The sequence below is a fragment of the Pseudonaja textilis genome, chromosome Z (assembly GCF_049901715.1).
Source record: "Pseudonaja textilis isolate UNSWEBS1 chromosome Z, rPseTex1.2, whole genome shotgun sequence".
NCBI lineage: Eukaryota > Metazoa > Chordata > Lepidosauria > Squamata > Elapidae > Pseudonaja > Pseudonaja textilis.
In genome coordinates, this window is record NC_142008.1 from 49165474 (window position 1) to 49190878 (window position 25405).

General features: G+C 35.1%; 1 protein-coding gene across 2 annotated transcripts in view; it reads right to left on the reverse strand.

Annotated features, from left to right (window-relative positions):
- The window catches only part of GADL1 (GAD like acidic amino acid decarboxylase 1), a 92273-nt gene that overhangs the window by 12773 nt on the left and 54095 nt on the right, over nt 1–25405 (reverse strand). For both annotated transcript variants that reach the window (XM_087916794.1, XM_087916795.1), the window contains 2 exons: nt 15994–16045; nt 10365–10454 (listed from right to left, as the gene is read on the reverse strand). In XM_087916794.1, coding sequence (XP_087772920.1) covers nt 10365–10454; nt 15994–16045 — 142 coding nt within the window. The remainder of the gene's footprint in view (nt 1–10364; nt 10455–15993; nt 16046–25405) is intronic.

The window sequence follows — 25405 nt, forward strand, 5'->3', positions numbered from 1 at the left end:
TAAAAATAAATTAAATCAAAACCGCAGAGCAGCCCAAACTAAAATGATCTTAAAGGAAATCATGACAATAGTACTTGATACAGAAAGATGATGCTATGAACACCCATTAACAAGTTATTTGAGTGGAGCAAAGGGCAACATGAGTAGAATTGGTGCTTACAATGTTACTGAATTAAAGCCAAAAGGACCTTCGAATATTTGATACAGACAAGAGAAAAAGGAAAGTGCCCCAAAGATATGTATAACATTAGTGTTTGTGGAATGTCAGAACCATGAGTCAAGGCAATCTTCACGTTGAAAGAGTAAAAATGTCAAGATTGAGTTTTATAAATGTTTTATAAATTAGCAGAATTAGAATAGATCAGAGGAACACCAGTTCTTCCTACTTCAGACAAAATAAATCATAGACATAGTCACCACAGATATTAGCAAAAAGGTGTCAAGTTTATGAGAACTACAATGCTCCCAAAAGACAGAACAATTTCAGCTTGAATACAACTAGTATAGAAATGATCAAAGTCTGTACTCCAACCACAAATGCTGAGGTAGTAGAAGATGAACAATTTTCTGAGAATTTGCAACACGTTGATATAACCTCAAATTCTGGGAAACTTGGAAGCTAAAATTGTAAGTAAAATAGTCCATAGAATAATGAAAATATATGGGCTCAATATATAACACAAATAAAATGAAGCAGGAGACAAACTAATGGAGTTTAAGTAAAGAAAGTTCAATATAAAAATGACACCAAATCAAAAATATGACATAATCCATAATCAAAGATGGAAAAATGTTCCTTGCTAGCAAAACCAAGACCTGGCTCTGATTCCTTCTTGAAAAATTGCAACTTAAACAATTAAGATGTAATAATCAGATCAAGAAGTTATGTCCTCAGTAGAATTCAATACAATTATACAAAGATGAGCCAGAATATATTTAACCCATTATATTTAACAGATTAACAGAGTTGCAGGGGTTGGACTAGATTACCTACCCTTCCAACTTCATTAATCTGTTAAAGTCCAAGCAGGAGACCCTACACAATTTCTGACAAAAGGCAGTCCAACCTCTTCTTGAAAGCCTCTGATGATGAAGCTTGAACAACTTCCGAAGGCAAGCTGTTCCATTGGTTGATTGATCTCACTATCAGAAAGTCCCTTCTTATTTCTAGGTTGCATCTCTCCTTGATCAGTTTCCATTCATTATTCCTTGTCTGGCCTTCAGGTGCCTTGGAAAATAGCTTGATCCCTTTCTCTCTGTGGCTAGCCCCTCAAATATTAGAACACTGCTATCATGTCTCCCCTGGTCCTTCTCTTCAGTAGACGAGCCATGCCCAGTTCCTGTAACCGTTCTTCATATGTTTTAGTCTTCAGTCCCCTAATCATATTCTGGTTGCTCTTCCTTGCACTTTTTCTAGAGTCCCAACATCTTTTCATAGTGTGGTGACAAAACTGAATAAAGTATTCTAGGTGTTGTCTTACTAAGGCTTTATGGAGAGGTATCTGTACCACACTTGATCTTGATTGTATCCCTCTGTTAATGCAGCTTAGGATTGCATTGGCTTTTTTGGCTGCTGCTGCACTCTGCTGGCTCATATTTAGCTGGTTGTCCACTAAGATTCCAAGATCCCTCTCACAGTTATTGCTATTGAGCCTGGTTTCAGCCAGTCTATAACTGTACTTTTGGTTTTTGACTGTGTAAGACTTTACTTTTCTCTACACTGAATTTCATTTTGTTAAATAGGGCCTGTTCAAGTCTGTCAAGATCCATCTGGATCTTGAGCCTATCTTCTAGGGCATTAGCTGTTCCTGCCAGCTAAGTATCATCTGCAATTTTGGTAAGTTCCCCTTCTATTCTCTCATCCAAGTTGTTTATGAAGATATTGAAAAGTAGTGAGTCTAAGATGGAACCTTGTGGTACCCCACTGCTTACTCCATATAGATGTAGACCCATTAAAGACTACTCATTGAGTAGTTTGTCAGCCAGTTATGAATCTATCTGGTGGTGAGGATTATCTCTTCCATTTTTATCTAGCTTACTAAGAAGTAAGTTGTGATCTATTTTGTCAAATGCCTTGCTGAAGTCTAAGTATATTATGCCCATAGTATTTCACTCATCTACTAATTTAGGTTAGGTTGTTAGGTTGATTGGTCTGTAGTTTCCTGGGTCTGCACCCCAAACCCCTCTTTTTTTGAAGATGGGAACCACATCAGCTCTTTTCCAGTCCTTTGGTAGTTCCCCAGTGCTCCAAGATTTTTGAAAGATGTGGTACAGTGGTTCTGAGATGACATCTGTCAGTTCCTTTTCCAGTCCTGGTGATTTGTATTTGTCAAGATCAGACAGATGTTCTCTTACTATTTTTTTGCTTATTTTAACTTTTATTTCTAGTTTGTCTTTTACAGTTAATTTTTTGGTAGGTTGGGCTATTGTTTCTTTTTGCATGAAGACCGATGCAAAGAATGAATTAAGCAGCTCTGCTTTCTCTCTGTTGCCTGTTACTTCCTTGCCATCTTCTTTCTTTAGTGGGCTGACTTTACCTTGATTCTTGTTATTTATATGTTGGAAGAAACATTTTCTATTATCTTTTGTTGCAAATCCTTGTTCATTCTGAGCCTTTGCTTTCCTGACTTCGTCTTTGCAGATTCTGGCTATCTAACAATATAATAAAGAGACTTGACTGCACCCATGATAAATAATCTCTTTGTTCCCTGACATCCAAGACAGAAGGTTAATCTTTTGAGGAAGGAAAAGAAAAATTTAAGTGCTTGGCAAAAAAAAAAAGTCTATATCACGTGTTTATATTTTTTGCTGAATGGATATTGACCAGGAGATAGGAATAATTTACACCACCATGGTTCCCGCACTAGAATTATTTTTTAAATAGGTAATTCACATCTTGAGAGATAGTTTGATATGGTGGTTGAGGTATCAGACTAGAAAATGGAAGGTCTGATTCTAGTCCAAAAAGGCAGCTGGGTAAATTCTGTCAGCCCCAGTAAAAAGCAGGTAATGGCAAACCACTTTTGAAACTACTGCCAAGAGAAATGCAGGTTGCTTGATCCAGGCAGTCACTGAGAGTCAACATTGACCCAAGGGCATTACAAACAAAACCAAAACAAAATAAAAAGCATCCCATAATCAATGTTGTTAAATTCATGATAATGTTTTCACAATTTCAATAACCCAGGCATTCTGTTATATAAGATTTTCAGTGGATAATTCTCTACTAATGAAGAGTTTTGACCCTTGAACCTTTTACTATAAGGTTGGTCAACTAGAAAGTGAATACAATTTAAATTCTAAGAGTACAGAGAACAGTATTCTGCAAAAAAGTGAAAAGAAAAATACAGATTTTTTTAAAAAGGATAAGATAAAGAACTGGAGCACTCAATATTTTTTTGTAGTTGCAGATTTCTATGATTATTTCAAAAAGAGTTTAGCAAATATACTAATTACGATTTAAATATATTTATGTGATTCTGGTGCCCCCTGATGGCAGATACTTATAGTACTAGCCAAGTAATTTTTTCCAGTAGGGGAAAAAAAAGTTGTGTATATATTCACGATTTTTTGCAATAATCAATTCGATTCTGAACTGATTCAATAACCAATGCAATTGTAAATGGCAAAACATTAAAGAACAATCCAATATATTATAATTAAAGTTTAATTATTCAAATATTTTTCACCTTCGAGTCAAATGATACTTTATGGAGAATTTTCACAATATGTTTTGGATTCTTCCATGCAACCTATCTTTAAGTGAATGTTTATATATTTTTAAAATGAGATGCTGAAATCAGGAGTATTTAGTACCTGTAACATACTCTGAAACAGCACAAATGGTATAGTAATGACTGGAAAACATGGCCTGTCAGCCTTCAAAATAAACCAGAATAATCTACTGCTTTAAGTTAGAAAGCTGAAAGTAACTTTTGTGTTTCTTGGGATAGAACACAAAGGGAGAAAAATCTCACCCCCACAGCACCCCCACAAAGCAATTAATCCAGGCAGAAACACATGGCTTGCGGGAACCCTCCCTGCCCACTCACTCCTTACCAGGTAAACTTGCCTGCTAAATTAATATTTTTCTTTCTTCTGACCATCATCTGTTCTGCTGAGATTTAGATTAGCTAGGAAGCAGGAAATGGTTAGATTTCTTGCTTTCTAGCTAGTCTTTAGATCTTTGGTTCAGCACAGCTGAACCTCCCTTAGGACTGAAGTTTTGTTTGCAAGCAAATTGAATGCAGACTCACAGCAAGCAAATTTGAGAGACTGAGCTAGCCGATGGCAGATAGATAGATCACTGAATTAATCTGTGATTCTGTGAGCAACTCAATCTGCCGGCTTTGCCTGGTTTTGGGGAAAAGTTGCTCTTTTTTATTAAAAAGATCAATATTTATAATATTTACATACAAGCCATGCCCAGCCAGTCACATGACCACCAAGCTACACCCACAAATTAGGCCACTCCAACAGAACCAGTTAGCGGTCCCGGGGTCTAAAATTATGAGTTTGGTGGTACCTGAGGTCCAAAAGGTTAGCGACCCCTGGTTTAAATTATAGTTGGAGAATCTTTCTCTATTAAGACATAGAAAAGTTAATAATAAATAATAAATAAAATGAAAATTCACGCCCTATGAAAAGAACAAGCTTTTCTAACTTCTTCAAAGGACTTTCTATACAAATACATTTGTGTTTCTATGTGATCAAGGCACCTTAGATGTGCACCGTCCATTGATTTCTGACAATGTATATCTTAGCTACAGAGGTGACTTGTTAATCTGCCAGATTTATATTCTCACTCTCTCCTAAATGGTCTTTCTGGAGTGCCAAAATTTACTCCCCACTCGACTTTATCATTCCTGCTTATTTATAAGACTTATATATCTGTCCATTTTGTGGCTCACAAATTACAGGTCTAGGATGGTCACATTTTCCCAGTTGAAACTATGCTTATGTCCAAGTCAAGTCTAAAAATACTAGAGAATTCTTAGAAGCCATCAGTAGACAAATTGCCACATAAACAACATCTACATATTGTACAAAAGAGATAATCAATAAGCAAAAAAGGGAACAAAAGGGCCAAAATATCCACCAGGACCATTCCCACCAACACTGACAGGGAAAACCACTAGAATGTAAACTGAGAACAAACCTTGTTCCCTACCAGCATTGATTATCTTACCTAGTTTGATCAATGAAATGTCTGCAAGAAAATAACCAAATAACCAAGCTCAGAGTCTAACCAAGAATCCCTCATTTCAAATCTGAGTTACAAACATTCTCCTTAATCAGTACTTTATTAATGCAACACAGAAATTGCAGTCATATCCAGATATAATAATTAAAATACTATTTTAATTAATGTAAGATTTGTCTTATGTATAAATGGCAACATTTGCAAACATAACAGAATGAAGAAAATTAAGATGTAAAAAAAAAATAATTTATCTTTGTCAAAGTTTTTGTTAAATTTAATGTAATTGCATAAAGTTTATAAATGAAAATGCCACCAGGGGGCACATGAAGAACTCACATAAGCCATTTAAGATACAATATCTCTAGAAAAATTAGTTCTGTTTCGGTTCAGCAGTAGTTTTAGTGATATATTCAATGATATTTTTTAATATCTTCAAAAATATATGATTTTAATATTTACCAGATTATAATTTGTAATTATATATATATAATATATATAAATTGGTGTGTGTGTGTGTGTGTGTGTGTGTGTGTGTGTTTGTGTATGTGTGTTCCAGCATAGCTCTGGAACGCCTTGAGCAATTTCAACCAAACATGGTACACAGATGACTTGCCCTCTGGAAAAAAATACTGTAGGGATAACATGTCTTGGGTGTGTGTGCGTCTCTGTGTGTGTGTTCCATCATAACTCTGGAATGAAATGAAAAGGAATGAATTATATCTACCCTGTTTCTCCAACAATACGGCCTCCCCCAATAGGAAATCCCAGCATGTTTTGATGACATTAGATGAATCTCAGCATAACTGTGAGTTATACCTTGAGGGTGCCTGATATAATCCAATAAAGAAACTTTGTATGGAAGCCTTTGTAGTGTTTAGCTCCTTATCCCAGGTATTTTGAAAAGATAAAAATGAAAGATAAAAATTTCATGAAATGAAATTAAGCCCCTCCCCCCAAATTAAGGCCTATATTAAAACATGCGAAATGGGGGGAATGGTGGGGGGGCTTGCCATTAGGAAGTACTTTTGTTGCACACACGGATATGGTGCTGCCTGCGTTGACCCCGATACAAAGTGCCCCACCAACGCCAAGGTCAACATCCAAGCTGTTGCCGCCCACCCACCCGAAGATGCAAGGGGGGGGAATTAAGTCACCCCCGAAAAGACGACCTAGCCATTTTTTCGGAGCTCAAAAAAAAATAAGACCTGGCCTTATTATATGAGAAACACGGTATAGTGTCAAATCACAGTACTTTTGACAGTGATAGTATATATTTGGATTCATGTTCTGTTAAGATACAGCCTGTTGTGCCTTAAAATGGCTTCTACTGTACAGCACAGTGGAGCTGCCATGGTAACGACTTTATAGTACTCCACAAGGGGAATCCCTCTGGTAAGGGGGATTGGTTCTTTAAAAAAACCAAGGGAGCTCCCTCTGGTAAGGAAGATTGGTTCTTTAAAAATAACACCTTGGACCCTCAGCTTCAAGCAAAGAGGGGAAGTTGTCGGGAAGGTGCCTGCTAACTCAGATAACCACCTCAAAGGCTGTTCCCTGTAGAATTTTTCCAAGGCTGTTGGCCAGGGCAATTAGGTCTCTAATTCTCACCACAGTGGTTGAGGCAACAGGGCCAGGCCAAAGTGTCTTTTTCTTATATTTACTTTATTGTATTCCATAATAATATATTTCACTGCTGTAAATTATGCCTCCAAGGAAATGTCAGGTAATTGGCCAAGTGCAATCAAAGGCTACAAAAAGGAAACTCCAGTGTAGACAAGAAACTCCCAAGGAGAGGAATGGAAGATTTGTGATGCTGTGTAAGAGAGCGGCTACATCTAGACATTTAGAGACAGTACAACACTGTGCAGCCTGACTACACTATAGGAGAGATAGAGCTGTTACATATACAGCTTCCTTTGTAATTTGTTTACTCTACTTAAAACTTTTAAAACCCTGTAAATAAAGTTACTTTGATTTGACACTATAGATATAATTCATTCCTTTTCCTGTCTAATACAGGATTGGGATAAATAAATACCCAGGCAATGCCGGGTTATCAGCTAGTGAAATAAATATTATCCCTGCAAGATCATGCTTATTCAGTAGTTTAAAAAAATTCACAAACATCTAACTGCTCAGAACTAATTGCAAAAGATATAATCTTATGAATAAAGCCTAATTAGATGTCACTTTTCTCATAATCTTCCTATTACCATGTTTTCTCCAAAATAAGACCCACCCCATAAATAAGCCCTAGACTGGTTTTTTGGGGGGTGGGTGGGCCTAATATAAGCCTTATCCCCCAAATAATCCTGGGGATGGATGTGGCCCACTGACCCCTTGGCACAGTGAAGATACCTGTAAGTCTGAGCATAGGAACAGAGGCAGGGGGATATCACTTTAAAGGATGTAATTTATAAGTAATTGCATCAATACCAAGGAACAGTGAATTAGACTTATTCAAAACTCTGTCAAGCTTATATTCATTCATTTATTCTTTAAATTGACAAATACAGATAATTCTCGAGTTATGACAGTCATAGAGCCTGAATATTTCAGTCACAATTCAAGATAATCTTAAGTGAATCAGATTATGTGAACATGCTCTGATCCTGGAGTCCCGAATGCATATGTTAAATGATGCATATGTTAAATAATGCATACATTAAGTGTGCATGGGGTGCATCAGTGATGCCTGCCATGGGCTTCCCAAGGCCTGCCCCCATCCCTGAAACACCCTATGTTCCACTTCCCACTCTTTGGGGTGTCTGTAGCCACCTCCCAATGGCTTGCTTACCTTGTGAAGATCTGAAGAGCTCAGGAGGTGGGGGAAAGGAAGGACAGCAGTCTCTCTTGTTGGACCATTGGGGGAATTTTAGTGGCATCTTTTTTCCTTTTTCCATCCTCAGTGCACATTTTGAAACCTGAGCTGCTATAATTCTCAGCAAGTGAGGCCTTCCCCCTCCCTCTGCATTGCCACTTTAACTCTTAATGCTGCATTGCTTATTCTCCAGGTGGGAGAGACAGTTCAGGTGAATGGAAAAAAAACTTTTAGTGCATGTTTTGAAACCTCTGTGGACATAGGGAACACAACATACTACAAACAAAACACAAATATTTACCATCTTTATTTTTAAGTTAAACCTCTGGTTTCTCCAGAAGCTCCAAATGTATCCTTAGAGAATAGTAATGACAAGCGATTGCAACATAATCCTTTATTATTTATTTATTATCCATCTTGTGATTCAAAATAACTCTACTTAATTTTATTACCTAATCTGGTCCCCAATCCAAGGAAAAAAGTATTAGTATGTTAAGGCCGGTAGAACACATTAAAGGAGTCCGGAAGAGGTAATAGGAAGCACCCTCATCATTTTGTCTTCTAAGTGTCATTTTTGACTGGCGTATTCCTCAAGGTCTTTCTGGTAAGAAGCTTAACATTCCAAAGAGGGTTGCCTATTCTAGTCATTAGTATATGTGTTAAAAATTATGTGATTACTGATTACTGTGATCAGTAATGTACAATACCATAAATGTATCATCCCTACAACTACAGCAACACAATTACTGTTTTAATTTGGTGAATCAGTAATCCTTCCCTGGATAGACATTTCTATTTGAGTAATCCCAGTTTTTAAGACAAGAACAGCAAATCTGGGTATGTGAATTTCAGCTACCAGATTCTGTTCCATATTCCAGAAATGCCACATATACTATACAAGAATATACACATCAACACTGCAGTATTGGTATTTTCAAGGCTTCTTTCCACATGGTATAACATAATCTGCCATTAGTCTACTACTACCAACTTACCACAATATTTGATTGTTGTGTTGGAAAGAAGAGAAAATATACAGGGACAGAAACCTATTTGGCTCACATCTGAATGCAGACCAATTTATTCTTGTATTTTCTGACAGTTTGAACAATTAATCAGTAGAACAACTTGCCTCCAGAAGTTGTGGGTGCTCTAACAATGGAGATTTTTAAGAAGACAACTATTTGCTTGAAATGGTATGGAGGTTTTTACTTCAGCAGGGGGAGTTGGACTAGAAGACTCAAAGATCCTTTCCTGCTCTGTTATCCTATTATTTGTAAATCAGATAATTGTAATTCAAAATCTGCATTTCCCTGTATTTTGTTGTGGCATTTGCTAAATATAAAAAAATACATCAGAAATCCATTTGTATAAAAATACATATATTATGAAAACAATGTACAAAATATACTGTGTGTACTTTTGCCTGTATGCAGGTTTTGCTAACAAAATTTTAGCACATTTTAGAAAAAAAGTGTAACAAAATATTCATATTAATGTAAGCTTTTTTTTAAGTGATAACTGTAAAAAATGAAAGACTGAATGGACGCATCTACAAATTTCTAGCTTATGTAGGCTATAACATTTTTAAAATTACTCTCTTAGTGTGGGACAGTTTAAGATTAGGTTACAGGATGTTCCTAAAGCTGATCCAATTTGGTTGTCTAATATTTTTTCTATGCAAAGAAGAAAATTTTAACTGGCTTCCATGAACAGCATGAACTACTATATTCTCTGTATTGTATGCAAGATATTTGACATCGGAAATTATTCCTAAACATTTTCCTAGTCCTAATATCCACCAATAATGCTAAGTGAGTCTCAAGGACAATATTAAATGTCTAAAACAGGTAATGAATAGACAATGGATGCAGACAATGTCATTTATCTTCTCTTAGCTCTCCCATCTGTTAGAAGCTTTGATGGCAAGTGAGAAAAATAATGGCACAATGTCTGCATCTATTATATGAATAGAGAAATTTAGTTGGCCTTGCCTAAACTGAAATCATGATAAAGTTTTTTTTAAATGCTATAAATTCTTATCCAGAGTTCAAATTAAGACCCAGATGGTCTTAATTCTGTAAATATTTAAAAGACCAGAGCTTAATTTTATCACAAACCATAAATGGAATATAAACCTCTAAGACAATGCACACGTTTCCAATATTTTCTTTAACAAGTCTCTCTTCTGTGTCTTAAAGAAGAGGGTACTAGGCAGATATTCATCAGACACAGTCGTACCAGTATGCTAATACAAAACATTGGAGGAAATGTTGTGTATCTATTAAAAAAACAGGAATCTGGTTATTGAAAAGACATTTCTTAGCAAAGCATAGTACTCACACAACTGAGTTTTTCCCAGAATTCATGTCCTTTCTCCATCTTTCTCAGACTTGGTGGAATATACCAGAAACAAATATTTGCATATTCTGGCTGAAAAGATAAGGAAAAATAATCTTCCATACATAAAAAGAAAATTTACCAGACTACTAAATCAATACAAATGTAACTGTCCAAATGGGTAGAGAGCAATCTTACCTCAATTCACACATACACAAATGCACACAAAAGTTTTGTTATCAATTCCATCAAAGATTGTTAATCTAATTCAGTGTTTATATAAAATGATGATGGCTTGTATAATTAACCATTGATAATTCCTGAGTAAAGTTTATATCTGTTAAATTTGTATTTTGCATTTTCAGCATGAATGTTGTTCTGTGACAGGGATGTCAAACTCGTTACCACATGGTGTCGTCACATGAAGTAGCGCAACTTTCCCCCCTTTACTAAACTGGGGGTGGGCGTGGCCAGAACATTACCCTCCAGCCCTGGGCTGCAAGTTTGACATGATATTCTTGTTATAGTTGAATAACTTGTTCTCAATACTTATGAGGTTAAATCAGAATGGAAATGCTGAAAACAGGAAAGAGATAGAAGGATTTAGCTAGCGTGTATTCTATTTTTGTGAAAATGAACGCTATCTCCATTACAATCTATTCTTCCTCCCAAATGAATAGAAACTACTAACAGTGCTGAATTCTTTTATGAAAGAGCACTTACTCTGTTTATAACATCATTTTTTCCTTCTTTCAAAGAATATATTAAATACATTTAATTATCAAGGATAATTCCATTGTCAGCAGGAAGAGATGGCCAAGTGTGTTATTGGTAGTGATGAAATAAAATGACTTTTTTTAAGCACATCCAGACAAAGTAATCTTTATCTTCTAGAATACTGAATTTAATATTAGCTCTCATGAGATAGAAAAGAATTACAAATTATCTGGAAATATGTTTTTCTAATTTACACAATCAGTTCATTTTCCTCTTCTTTTTTTGGGGCAATCATTACCAAGTTTTCTACTTGAGCAAAAACTATGGTGCCCTCTCTCCTTGTATTTAAAAACACTGTCAAGCTGGAATTATGTAAGAGCTATTGTCATTATTTATAGATGCTAGGTTGGATTTTTTTCTTCTTTTATGCTTTATTTTTATATATTATACTGTAAACACACTAGTCACTTGAAATATGGAGTAACTAAATTAATAAAAATGGAGAGGGAAGGCTCACATAGAACCAAACTAAAAGTAGTTTATTTTGGTTATGTCTTCATGTGCTGCATTAACTGAGTTATCTTGATATCTTTTGCAAACCCAACAGATTGTGATTTATTGTGCACCCTAATTTAGTACAATTTGCAAAATGAACACTGACAGATGCTACCACCTCCTTTTTGGTTTTATTTCATATTTTTCCCTAAGAAGGAGACATGACAAAGTTACAGAACACTTCAAACAATCAAGAGACCTTTTGGTATGGATGGCAGGATAAGAACGGGTATCATGGTGAGTCTGAAATATTGATTATCCATAAGACTGTCTGTCCACTCGCTTAATTAAAAGAGCCTTTTATTTTAAAATAAATGGGAATCTGACATGTTGAAAAGAGAAAAAAGAAAACGCCAGCCTCTAGGATTAGCTTTATTTCCAATAATGTTTCAAAGTTCTCACAAAGTACTTGTAACACATAAAAACCGAGATTATTAGTTGGGGTTGTAAACAGCTTGATTTTCTACTAAAAAAGGAAAACTCAAGAGTTGAAATGAGGAATCCAGCACAATTTTCTGTTTCATTATACACCTATGAAGCCCACAATAAAAAGCTGCAGTAGGAACAGAAATTTAGGGAATGTATGTACATATCTATGAATTATGTACATATATGTACTTACGTATATATGTGTATATGTGGTTGGGGCAAGAAGGATCAATTGCTTACCCCCATCAAGTGGATATGTTTTGAGTAACCAAATAGTCACTCTATGAATATGAAAAGATTCCTAGGGCAACTATCTGGTATGAGTATCAATTATGTAACAATCTTCAACTCCTATACTGCAAAAACATATGGACTATTCTACTTGACCAGGGTAAAGCTATAGATGCAATTTGCATAGACTTCTACAAAGCCTTTGATTCAGTGGTACATGACAAACTACTGTTAAAACAAAACTCTTATGGCATTTCCGGATCCCTTCATAAGTGGATTACTACGTTCCTGTCAAACAGGCAACAAATAGTAAAAATAGGGAGCGCTATATCAAACCCTGCTCTAGTTAACAGCGGTGTCCTCCAAGGCAGCGTTCTAGGACCCACACTCTTTATACTCTATATAAATGACCTTTGCGATCAACTTATAAGCAACTGTGTCCTCTTTGCGGATGACGTAAAACTGTTCAACACCACCGACAATGCTACTATCCTTCAATGAGACCTTGATTACATGTCTGAATGGTCAAACATCTGGCAACTCCAAATCTCAACCAACAAATGCGCTGTCCTACACATTGGTAAAAAAATTCAGTACACCAAATACAAACTAAGTGGACATGACCTCATTGATGATCCTCACTCTGCCAAGGACCTTGGAGTTCTCATATCAAATGACCTAAGCACCAGAGCTCACTGTAACAGTATTGCCAAAAAGGCATTAAGAGTTGTAAATCTAATCTTATGAAGCTTCTCCTCCAGAAATATTGAATTGTTAACTAAAGCATACAAAACTTTTGCCAGACCAATACTCAAATACAGCTCATCAGTCTGGAATCTGCACTGCATATCGGACATTAATACAATTGAGCGGGTCCAGAAGTATTTCACAAGAAGAGTACTACACTGCTCTACTCACAACAGAATACCCTATATCACCAGGCTTGAGATTTTGGGCTTGGACAACCTTGAACTACGCCACCTATAGTTAGACTTAAGCGTAGCACACAAAATTATCTGCTGCAATACCCTACCAGTCAATGACTACTTTAGCTATAGCCACAAAAATATAAGAGCACACAATAGAGACAAACTCAATGTAAACCGCTTCAAACTTGATTGCAAAAAGTATGACTTCAGCAACAGAGTGGTCAATACCTGGAATGCACTACCTGACTCTGTTGTTACATCCTCTAACTTCCACTCATTTAACCTCAAACTATCCACTATTGACCTCACCCCATTCCTAAGAGGTCTGTAAGGTGTATACATAAGTACACCATCATGCCCACCATCCCTGTCCTATTGTCCCCATTTATTCATACCTATTTTCTGTATTCTTAATCATGTTTATACTAATATGTATTATCTTGTAAGCAATTGACAAATTAAACAAACAAAAAAATAAATAAATAAATTCCCAAGCAAGTTTTGATCTTGAAAATGACTCGTTGCAGAAGTGTTAAATTAAGTATAAACAGAAGTATGACCCTCTAATTCTGTCCTACCTAGACTATATATCACATTATTATTCCTTCAATGTATCACTTACTATGCCACATGTGCTGATATTGCTACTCCTAATCTATCCTTGAATAAGTAAACTCTGGACAATCAATTCTCTGTTAATTTCTGCTTATTCTGTGAAGTTTTCTCATTCATTGATGTTTTTACATCAAACAGCCTTTTTTTTACTTTTTGTTTGGATGTACTGCTTTGAAATTAAAACAAGAAATCCATTAAAATCCTAGCACTCACTAGTCAGCAATTACCAGAATCTGCAATCCAAATCCCCTTATCTAGAGAAATGCAGTTGTTTTCCTTTACTTTTCCTCTGGATGCTAGCTAATTTTCATTTATATTTTAACCACCTATGTGTCTATATTGTCTGGTTTTCTATTATTTATTTCTAACTTCTTGTTCAGAATTGTCTCTAATCCTAACTCCAATTTAAAATAGTAGCAGAATATTATTCTGCATGACACTGGAAAGACTTCCATGTTTCTTTTTTATTTCTGCAAGTTAAGTTTTTGAAGTCTAGAAATGGAAGTGTGGCAACCCATGCATTTTATCTCCTCTTTGCTGACATTGCGAGAAACATAATTTTAGGAAAGCTAATTAAGAATGGGTCTTGGCATCTTTTGCATATTTTGGGGGTATTGCAGACCAGCCTTGCCTAATGCAGAGGTCATCAGATAGGTCAGAATGTAACACTAATCATCCATAATCATGGATGCATGAAGAAACTTGAAATTTTGTACAGTCAGAGGTGAAATAATGATCCTGTTGCTGACAGTTATTTTTTTTATAGCTGTATTTGATCTGGAAGCATAGCACTTTTGCTGCAGTAGATGTTTTTTCCATTACTACACTACAAGGAAATTGCAACTTTATATTTCTGCTTGGTATAAATATATACAGATATTAAATTTTTAGAAATAATGGGACAGCATTAGAGATCTGGTTCCATAATATCATAATCTCATTTCCTTTCTTTTGGCATTGTTCCGAAATGTTATTCTTAGGCTTGAACAGAATCCAAATCTAGCTTACTAAACAGCTAAGATCTGTTGTTAATGACAGCAACTTAATGTCCATAACAAATAAAACAGATTGTAGAATTAGCCTTTTTTGGCATAGAAATATGCTACAGGATAGCATGAAGACATTCATATATTTTAAGCTCGTTATCTCAATTAAAAGATGTTTTAAAATACTAAGCTAAGATGTTTTAGAACAGCTGTAGATGCTATAGTTGGCTTAAGAGAATTCCGATATATAGCAGAACTTAATGTAAAGTGATTACATGTTACATGTCTCAGAAAATAACTATCAGGATTACATTCCTGGTTTTTTTTAATATTCCATTACCCACTCTTCACATTATAACAGCTTTCCCAATCTGATCCCTGATGTGTTGGATAGCAATTCTGATCAATTTCAAGTCAACGTGGATAGTACATCAATTTTGGAAAGATTAGATTGGGAACTAGGAGACTCATGTCAGTGTAATAATCCCTACAGAAATTGTCTTACAAATAACTGGGGCATGATACTGTAGGCTCCTTACATGTGACGGTTTAGGATAGTGCGAAATTCATAATCAATTCACAGCAGTCATTTATTCTAAAGTACTCAGCTTATCAAGAGAACATCTAAAGCTTTACATATTTTTATCTTTCATATGCAACACAAAAATTTATTTCGAAATATTCTATTCTAATGAGGAAGATTTTATTTTAAGAAATAAGGAGGAAAACATCCTTATGTAAAATACCATATTTTGTTTCAATCCAATTGTTTCTATTTTATTTCAGTTCAATTGCATGGTGAATTATTTCTTATTATCTAAATAAGGAATGACAAGTAATCAAGGTGATGATCTAAAATACTGCCTATACTTCATACCTTTTAGCATTCCTTGTATCATTAGTTCCAAAATGATGGCGCAAAGTGCTAAACTTTGTTGGGTGGGAATTGGGGGTGGTGTGGTGATTTTTATTTATTTATTTATTTATTCCAGATTTTGTTCTATTATACTTTATTAATTTATTTGATTCTTTTCATTAGTTTTTATTGTTTTTTATTTTTATTTAATTTTAAATATGATTTTACATCCTGTTAGCCACCTCGAGTCGCCATAGGAAGCAATATAAACTAAATAAATAAACAAATAAATAAACAAACTGTATTTAACTTACCTCCAGAAGCAACTGAAATCCTTCTCTCTTCTTAATTTCATCCACTAAGTATCTGAAAAACAAAAGCATAATGTCTAGAGTTAATTTAATAATGTACACATAGATACAGATGTTCACATTTCAGGTTATTAGATGCATCTATAATTTCCTTCAGCCTGAGAAACAACACTCCAAATATAGGTGAGGTTAAGTCCAGTAGATGGGATCACTGTTTATTTTATATATTTGTCCCTGTATATTTTAAAATAATAATAATAGCTGCTATTATGATGATGATGATGATGATGATGATGATGTATTGCTTACTTTCCTGAAAAGGCAATTCTAAGCAGCTTACAAATCATAAAAAGATGAATAAAAAAGAATTAAAATTTAACACTATGCAAAAAACAAACAAAAAACAAACCCAGGAACCAAGAGATGGATGCTACAAGGATGATGTCTTATTACGCTGTCAGCCACCTCCAGTAGTGAGGGCTACCGTATTTCCCCATGTATAAGCACCCCTTTGTATAAGCCACCCCCAATTTTTGGACTGTGAAGTTTTGAAAAAAATATTTTATTAGAGAAACAAGTTATGAAGAAAGAAAATTTACAAAGAAACAAAATTCGACGTCTAGATCTACAACCGGTCATGACGCCGAAAGCGGTGCGGCGGCGCTAGCAATCTACGCATTGGAGCGAGTAGGAACGAAGCATTCAGGCCGATGCCTAGCGTATGCATTTCTATCGCATACCGCACTCGTAATCGTATCATCACGTACAATTTTACAAAAAGTATAGCATACTGCTGGAAAACCAGTTTATTCCTACTTTATTATTTTATGCATTTTTCATGTATAAAAAGTGTACCTGCTTTGTATATGCCACCCCCCTACTTTTTGGGCTTGAAAATTTTGGAAAAAAGGGGTGGCTTATACATGGGGAAATACGGTATCTTTGAGGTACCAAGACAACTGGAAAAGCCAAGTTTTATACCCTTTTGTAAGGCCAACAGGGTGGGGGCAGTTCTCAGTTCTGGTGATAGAGTGTTCCCCGGGTTCAGAGCCACAGAGAAAAAGTCTCCATGACCACTCTCACATAATTTGTAAGCACAGTCGTCCCCAACCTTTCAGCTTGGGGGGGGGGGGGAGATAAATGGTTCTGTGTCAGTGGCAGGCGCATGTCGGGCACACACTGCTCACACAAATGGAGCAATCGCTTGACACTTGTGCGGTCCAATTTCAAAAGAGCCATGGCCTGGGGGTTGGGGACCCCTGCCTTAATAAATGGAATCCCCAGGCCTCTTCCACTAGCATGAATGGGATGGACTAGTCCCATTGGGGTGAGACATTTCTTAGATCCCTGGAACCATGCCATATAGCATCTTGAATTTGTTAGAGTAGCAATGATAAATAATGAAGCTCACACATCTCTGGTCTTATAGGTGCCACCCTAAGAGCCCCCAGAACTGTGTGGATTGCTACTTCTGAACCAACTGCAATAACATTAAGCATCATTACATTTTGTATTTCTTTTTTTAAAAAAAGAGTAGCAATATTTCAAGAAAGTGTGTGAGGGATATTTTTTTTAAATTGCAGAGTCTTTTCAATGGTACGGCATGGTGATAAATATACATTTGCAACTATTCGTTTGTTTGTTTTTTTAGCTATTCTAATAATATAACCCTTTTTAAAAAAATTTAATTTAAATGCAAACATGCATTTTAAGACACAAAAACATAAACAAATTGCAGCAAGTGAATTAAAAGTGCCAGCTTTCACACAGATACTGTCTCATGACTTGGAGTTATTGAGCAAGCAGATGTCTGAATCAGTTAATACTAACTGGGCAGTTTTTGAAGAGAGAATGGAAGAAAGACTTCTAAAGATGAAAGAGGAAATGGAAGTAAGTTTTGGAGAGGTAAAATAAATTAATGATAAAGTGGACATTTTGAAAGCAAGCAGAAGTTAAAACATGAAAAAAGTTTAAATTGGTTTAGTATTAATATAATTGAGGGAGAAAGAACTCTGCTTGAGAGTCAGTGTGAATCCAGAGAATTCTGGTAAAAATATTAGAGTAAATTTTTCATTTTTTTTAGAATCGTATGAGAGACACAGAGGCTGAAATCAGTAAAGGGGATAGGATAAATATGTAAAGTTAAAAAAATATCCCAAGAAATATACTTGCGTACTTTGTTAGAAACAAGTCTAGAGACTAAGCAGCATTTTAATACTAGACTGAAAATGGATAATACCAATGCAACTGTGCTTAAAGAAATTCCAGTTAGAATATTGAAACCAGAATTTTTATTTCTAGGACTGAAAGTTAATTAAATTGTAATAAAGAGCCGTCCAATGCCATTTTTATACACAAAGATAGAAAGATGTGGCAAAACTTACAATGGAGGAATGCTTGGTGAAAATGACAGAACTTGCTGAAATGGCTAAATTAATTTCATTGATTTAAGGAAAAGACAATATCTACATTTATTGATGAAGGGACTTATGCATAAAAAAGAAAAAAGAAATTTTATGATTTTGATGATTAGATAGAATAGATTATAGAAAGAAGAAACTTATGGCACAACTTTACACAGAGAGAGTAAAATATAATTGTACCTATAAATGCTCTGAAGAAGGTCAGAAGCCACATTTTTATATATTTTGTCTGTTTTATATATATATTTTTTCTATGCTTTTAGCCTTTTCTTTTTTACTCCTTTTCATTTTAGTTTGCATTAGTTCTTACTGTTGTCAAAACTCTCAATAAAAGTATACATGTTTATAATTTAAGAATGAAGCCATAAATAGAAAGAATTCTGCATTACAATACACAAGAACCAAACTTCTACAAACATGCGTGCTTCAAAGTTTGAATGTGTGGCTTCCCGCCCCCCACATTTCTAATCAGTGGATATCTAACTAGTATCTTGATAGATTTGCAAGGGATGTAATCTATATTGACATTAAAAAAAACTTCTCTCTAGCTTGGGAACCACTGGTTCCTATCTTACCAGCTGCATTTTTTTAATAAAAAGTTTTTTATTTTTATAACAAAAACAAAAAATAAAACCATCTTTCAGTTATACAGTATCTTGTGCACATATTAATATTTGTATACATTTCTTACTAAGTTTACATTCATATTATAACCTTTTCAGCATTATATATCATTATAGCAATATCATTTCATTTCTAACTTTATTTTCCAACCATTTATGAAATAAATCCCAAATAATTTCTTCTTGTTCTCTAATTGCCAATGTTTATACTCATTTCTGCACATTCCAATATTTTCTTAATCACCTCTTCCTCCACTGGAATCTTTTCATTTTTCCAATTTTGAGAAAATACAATTCTAGCTGCTGTTAATGTATGTATAATTAAATATATTTTTTCTTTACTATAATTCTCAGGTAGGACCTCAGTAAAAATATCTCAGGTTTTAAGTCTATATGTTGTTTTATCATCTTTTCCAACTATGTATGTATTTTTGTCCAATATATTTTGGCTTCTGTGCATGTCCATCAAATATTGTAATATGATCCAGGTATTTGATGACATTTCCAATATTTCACTGATTTGTCTTTAAACATCTTTGCCAGTCTTGCCAGGGGAAGATGCCATCTGTAAAACATCTTATACAAATTTTCTTTATAAGCTGCTGACATTGTTAATTTATAGTTTCTATCCCATAGTTTCTGCAATTTAACTAAGACTATCCCATAGCCAATTCTACCACCACCCCGGCTATCACTGTCTCCTTGACTTGTTCTTCTAATTTCACTCATAAAAAAAACCCATACAATTTTTAATCTTTTCTTCAGTGCCTGTTAACATTTTATCTAAATCGGTCAATTCATTATAAAACCCATCTGTTTTAACATCTTTTTCATATCTAGAATGTAATTGCATATATGAGTACCAATTCATATCGATTCCTTGTTCATTTAATTCTTGCTTTGTTTTTGAGTTCACCCCTTTCATTTAAAACATCATTATATCTAACAATTATATCTAACAATTTTAAAAACATTTGGATATATAAACACCTCCATTATTGATAACCAGACTGGTATTTTCATATAACGTCGTTACCTTATTTTCTCCCATACTGACAATAAAGCATCTCTAACATAATGTCTTTGAAAATAACTGTGTATCTTATTTTTCTTTCTTTCTTTTTTCTTTTTTCAAGTTTTAAAGACAAACAAAAACAAACAAAACATAAAAATATCCAACTTTCTTTCATAAGTGTACAAGCAGTGTGTCGGTTGGTTTACAAAATTTTTGTGCATCCATTTCATAGTTTCAATTACACTTACATTGCATAATAACTCATATTATCAATCAAAAATTGAATACCCTAGTATCACTATTAAACAATCACTTGACTGTAATTTTGTTCATTCATACTTTGCGAGATAACTATAATTTACTTAGTTTATTTTATAACAATTCCTATAGTCTTCTCAAATCTATCCTAAAGACATTTTATAGATATAATAACAAGAAAAGAAAAGAAATACATCTTTATATATTCATTATTTTCTAAAATTCTACATATTCTATTATTGTATTTTATTATCTAACCATTGATAGAAAAGGTTCCAGATTTTGTAAAATTGTTTATCCTCTTGTTCTCTAATTTCAAATGTCAATCTACTCACTTCAGCACATTCCAATATTTTCTTAATAGTTTCCTCCTGCGATGGTATTTTCTCATTTTTCCAATTTTTAGCAAATACAATCCTAGCTGCTGTTAATACATTTACAATCAGGTATTTCAAATCTTTACTGTATGTATCAGGTAAAATTCCCAATAAAAATATCTCTGGTTTCAAGTCTATATGTTTCTTTGTCATTTTTTCCAACCACATGTGGATTTTAGTCCAGTATTTTTGTAGCATCTGCACAGGTCCACCCTGAGCCAGGTATCTGATGACATTTCCAACATTTTTCAGATTTATTCTTGAACATTCTTGCTATTCTCGTCAGGGGAAAATGCCACCTGTAAAACATCTTATTCAAATTTTCTTCATATGCTGTTGACATTGTCATTTTATAATTTTGAGACCACAATTTTTGCCATTTCTCTAAATCAATCCCATATCTAAAATTCTTCCCCCAAGCAATCATAGTTTCTTTAACTTGTTCTTCTTCTAATTTAATTTCTAATAAATATCCGTAGTTTTTGAATCACCTTTTCATCAGTACCTGTCAAAATCTTATCTAAGTCAGTCAATTTGTCATAGAATCCTTCTGTTTTAAGATCTGTATCATACCTTGAATGTATTTGCACATATGAAAACCAATTCATCTTTATACCTTATTCCTCTAGATTTTGCATCGATTTAAGTTCACCCTTTTCATTCAGAATTTCCCCATATCTAACTGTTTGATCCTTCTTATATATTATAGGATAGGAAAATGCTTCAATAGTCAATAACCAGACTGGAATTTTCAAATAGCATTGTCTTTTAATCTTCTCCCAATTTAACCACAGAGACTCCCGTATATGATGTCTTCTAAAATAGCCCTGTGTTTTAGTTCCCTTATACCATAGGAAAGCATGCCACCCCAACAATAAATCGTGTCCTTCTAATGTCAACAATCTAGTATTTCTTAATGTTATCCATTCCTTAGCCCACATCAAGTTTGTAGCTTGGTAGTACAACTCCCAATTAGGCAGACCAAATCCTCCTCTAATTCTAGCATCTTGTAAAAGTTTTAACTTTATTCTTGCTTTCTTACCTTGCCATATATATTTCAATACATTTTTATTTAAATCTTCAAAATAATCCTTTCCAAGCCTAATTGGTATTGTTTGAAACAAATATAAAATTCTGGGTAAAATATTCATTTTGATTGTTGAAATTCTCCCTATTAATGACAGTTGTAGATTTTCCCATTTCGTCAAGTCTAACACTATCTGTTGTTTAAGTTTAATGTAATTGTTCTCTTTTAGTGTACTATATCTTGCTGTCAAATATATCCCCAAATACTTAATCTTGTTCGTGACTTGAATTTTCAATAAGTCTGCCAATTCTTGTTTTTGTCTTAATAGCATATTCTTTGTCACAATCTTTGTCTTATCTTTGTTTATTTTCAAACCAGCCACCTTGCCATATGCCTCTATCTTTTCCAGTAGTTTTGGTGCTGTTTCTAAAGCAGGGGTCCCCAACCACCGGGCCGTGGACCGGTACCGGGCCATGGATCATTTGGTACTGGACCGCAAAGAAAATAAAAATAAAATAAAAATGGCAGCTTTCTTCGCCTTCGGTGAATGCTGCTGGGATCAGGGATCAAGGACACAAATGAAAGAAGGGGGAGGGAGGAAGCAACCAAAGCCTGTCCTGCTCTCCGGCTCAGCGGCCGGTTTCCTCCGCCTCGTTCCTCTCTCAGTCGCTCTCTCGCTCCTCCACCAGCCCAGGAAGAAACTGCTTCAAAGAAGCCGGCAGGGTGGCTTTTCCTGTTGGCGCAGCTCCTCCGAAGTGCCCGTTCACCCCCACCCCGCCGCCCGCGGTTCAATCCAGTGCTCCGTTCTGCCTGCCTGCCTGCCTGCGTTTCTGGTTGTTTCGGAGCAGCTTCGGCTGAGTAAAAGAGGCGAATAGTTATTATTCTCAGCCAAAGCTACTCCGAAACAACCAGAAACGAAGGCAGGCAGGCAGAACAGAGCACTGGATTGAACCGCGGGCGGTGGGGTGGGGGTGAACAGGCGCTTTGAAGGAGCTGCACCGACAGGAAAAGCCACCCTGCTGGCTTCTTTGAAGCAGTTTCTTCCTGGGCTGGTGGAGGAGCGAGAGAGTGACTGAGAGAGGAACGAGGCAGACACCTGAGGGATAAGGCTGAGGGAGGGAGGGAGACACCTGAGGGATGAGGCTGAGGGAGGCAGGGCTGAGAGGCGGGGCTTCTCAGCCATCCTGCAGGGACTTGTCCTGAGCCTCCCTGAACTTGGTGGTTTGCCGGCAGACGTTTTATTATCCGACTAGGTAACAACATTAGATGTTATCTAGTCAGGTAATGAAGCGTCTGCAAGCAAACCACCAAACTTGGACTCCCTCCCCTCCCCCTCCTTGAAAAAGTCCCCCCCCGCCGGTCCTTGAAAAAGTGTTTCTGCGTGAAACTGGTCCCTGGTACAAAAAGGTTGGGGACCACTGTTCTAAAGGGTCTTCTAAAATAAAAGCCAAATCATCTGCAAAAGCTTGCAGCTTAAATTCTTCCTTTTTAATTTTCATTCCTTTTATACTCTTTTCGTCTCTAATATTTCTGTTTAACACTTCCGAAGTTAATACAAATAGCAAATGTGATAGTGGGCATCCTTGTCTTGTACCTTTTCTTATATTAATAGAATCTGTCAATTCTCCCTCTATCATCATCTTTGCCGTTTGCTTATGATATATGGCTTCTATTGCTTGAATAAATTTTCTAGCAAAACCCATCTGTTCCAATAATAATAACATGAAACTCCAATTCACATTATCAAATGCCTTTTGTGCATCTAAAAATATCAAAGCCATTTGTTTTTCGGGGTGTGCCTCATAATATTCCAAAGTGTCCAAAATTACTCTCATGTTATCTTTGATTTGTCTCTTTGGCAGAAATCCATTTTGGTCAGGATGAATAAAATTATTAAATATTTTTTGAGTCTTTCTGCCAATATTGAAGCGAAAATTTTATAATCTGCATTTAATAAAGAAATAGGTCTATAATTCTTAATTTGCAATGGATCAGCCTCTTCTTTTGGAATAAGTGTAATATAGGCTTCTGACCATGTTTTAGGTATCTTCTTCTTTAACATAACTTCATTCATGACTTCTAGCAATGGAAGGTTCAACGATTCTTGTAGTGTTTTATAAAATTCTGCCGGAAGTCCATCTGGACCTGGTGCCTTTCCATTATTTTGTTTCTTCAGTTAACTCCATCATTGTTATATTGCTTTCTAACGTTTTTTCAGTCTCTTTAGGTATCTTAGGTAGATTAGCATTCTGTAAATACTGTTTGACTCTTTCCTCATCAATATTCTCTTGCTTATATAGTTGCCCATAGAAGTCTCGAAAAATTTCCTTCTTTTCTTTATTACCATGGCAAACTTGACCTTGGTCATCTATTAACTGCAATATTTTCCTTGATTCTTTCTCTTTTCTCAATTTGTATGCTAACCATCGACCTGGTTTGTTTACATCTTCAAAATAATTCTGTTTAGCACTTCTAATTTTCTGTGCTAATTCTTCTTTCTCTATTTGACCCATTTTGTGTTTAATTATGTCCAATTATGTCTTCATCAGTATGGATCAATTTTGCTGAGATGGTCTCTTTAATATATAAAACCACTCCTCTTTTCTTACATTGAGTCAAAGAAGTAAATATTTTCCCTAATTTTGGCTGCACCAACAATTGTTCATATTGTTTTTTAATATGTACTTCTTGTAGACAAATTATATCAAATTTTAATTTCTCTAATTTGTGAATTTTTTTCCTTCTTTTAGCAGCTGAATTAAGTCCATTTAGGTTTGGTAGCTCTCGTAGATCTTGGTTCACGTTGTTCTTTAGTTTCCACCTGTCCACCTACTGCGCCTTCTTCTTTTTCAGTCTCCATTTGCTCCTCTTGAAATTCAATTAGTGAGACCTCTTTTTCTGCCTCTTCCTCTCTCCTTCCAAAAAATTCTGCGTAGAATAATTCTGCTTTCTCAATTGAATCAATTCTGTGTCTCTGTTCTTGCCATGTAAACATTAATCCTTCTGGAATTAGCCATCTATAATTCACCTCTTTTTTCAGTAACATTTTAGTCAAGAATCGGTATTCTCTTCTTATCTCTCTCACTTTTCTGGGTATTTGTTTTAAGACCACAATCTCTTTGCCCTTGTATTTCAGCGTTTTCTCTCTTGCCACTTGGAATATTTGTGTTTTAATGGTTTTTTTTTGTAAATCTGAAATGAACTTCTCTTGGTAGGTTATTTCTCATCGCATATCTTGTAAAAACTCGATATACCTCATCTACTCCATCCATCATCTTCTCTTCTGTTATTTCCAAAGCTTCAGCCAATATTTCTATCATTATCTCAGCTAGATTTTGTCCTTTTTCTTCCTCTATGTTTTGAAACCTGAGATAAAATTCTGATTTGTCTATCTCCCATTTTAGCATCCCACTTTTATCTTGTTCAATCACTGTTAATCTGGTATCAATATCTCCAATCTTTTTATCTCTTTGTTTATCTTCTTCAATTTTTTGGAATCTCTCATCATACTTCACCATCATTTGTTGAATATTCTCCACTTTTTCATCAGTTTTCCCTATTCTTTGCTCAATATTCTCTGTTCTTTGCTCAATGTTCTCTATTCTCTTTTCAATAGTATCTGATTTTGTTTTAAGGTCTTGGATTCCTTGCATGATCATCTGTAAAGTCACTTTTTCTTGTTCTTTGTCTTG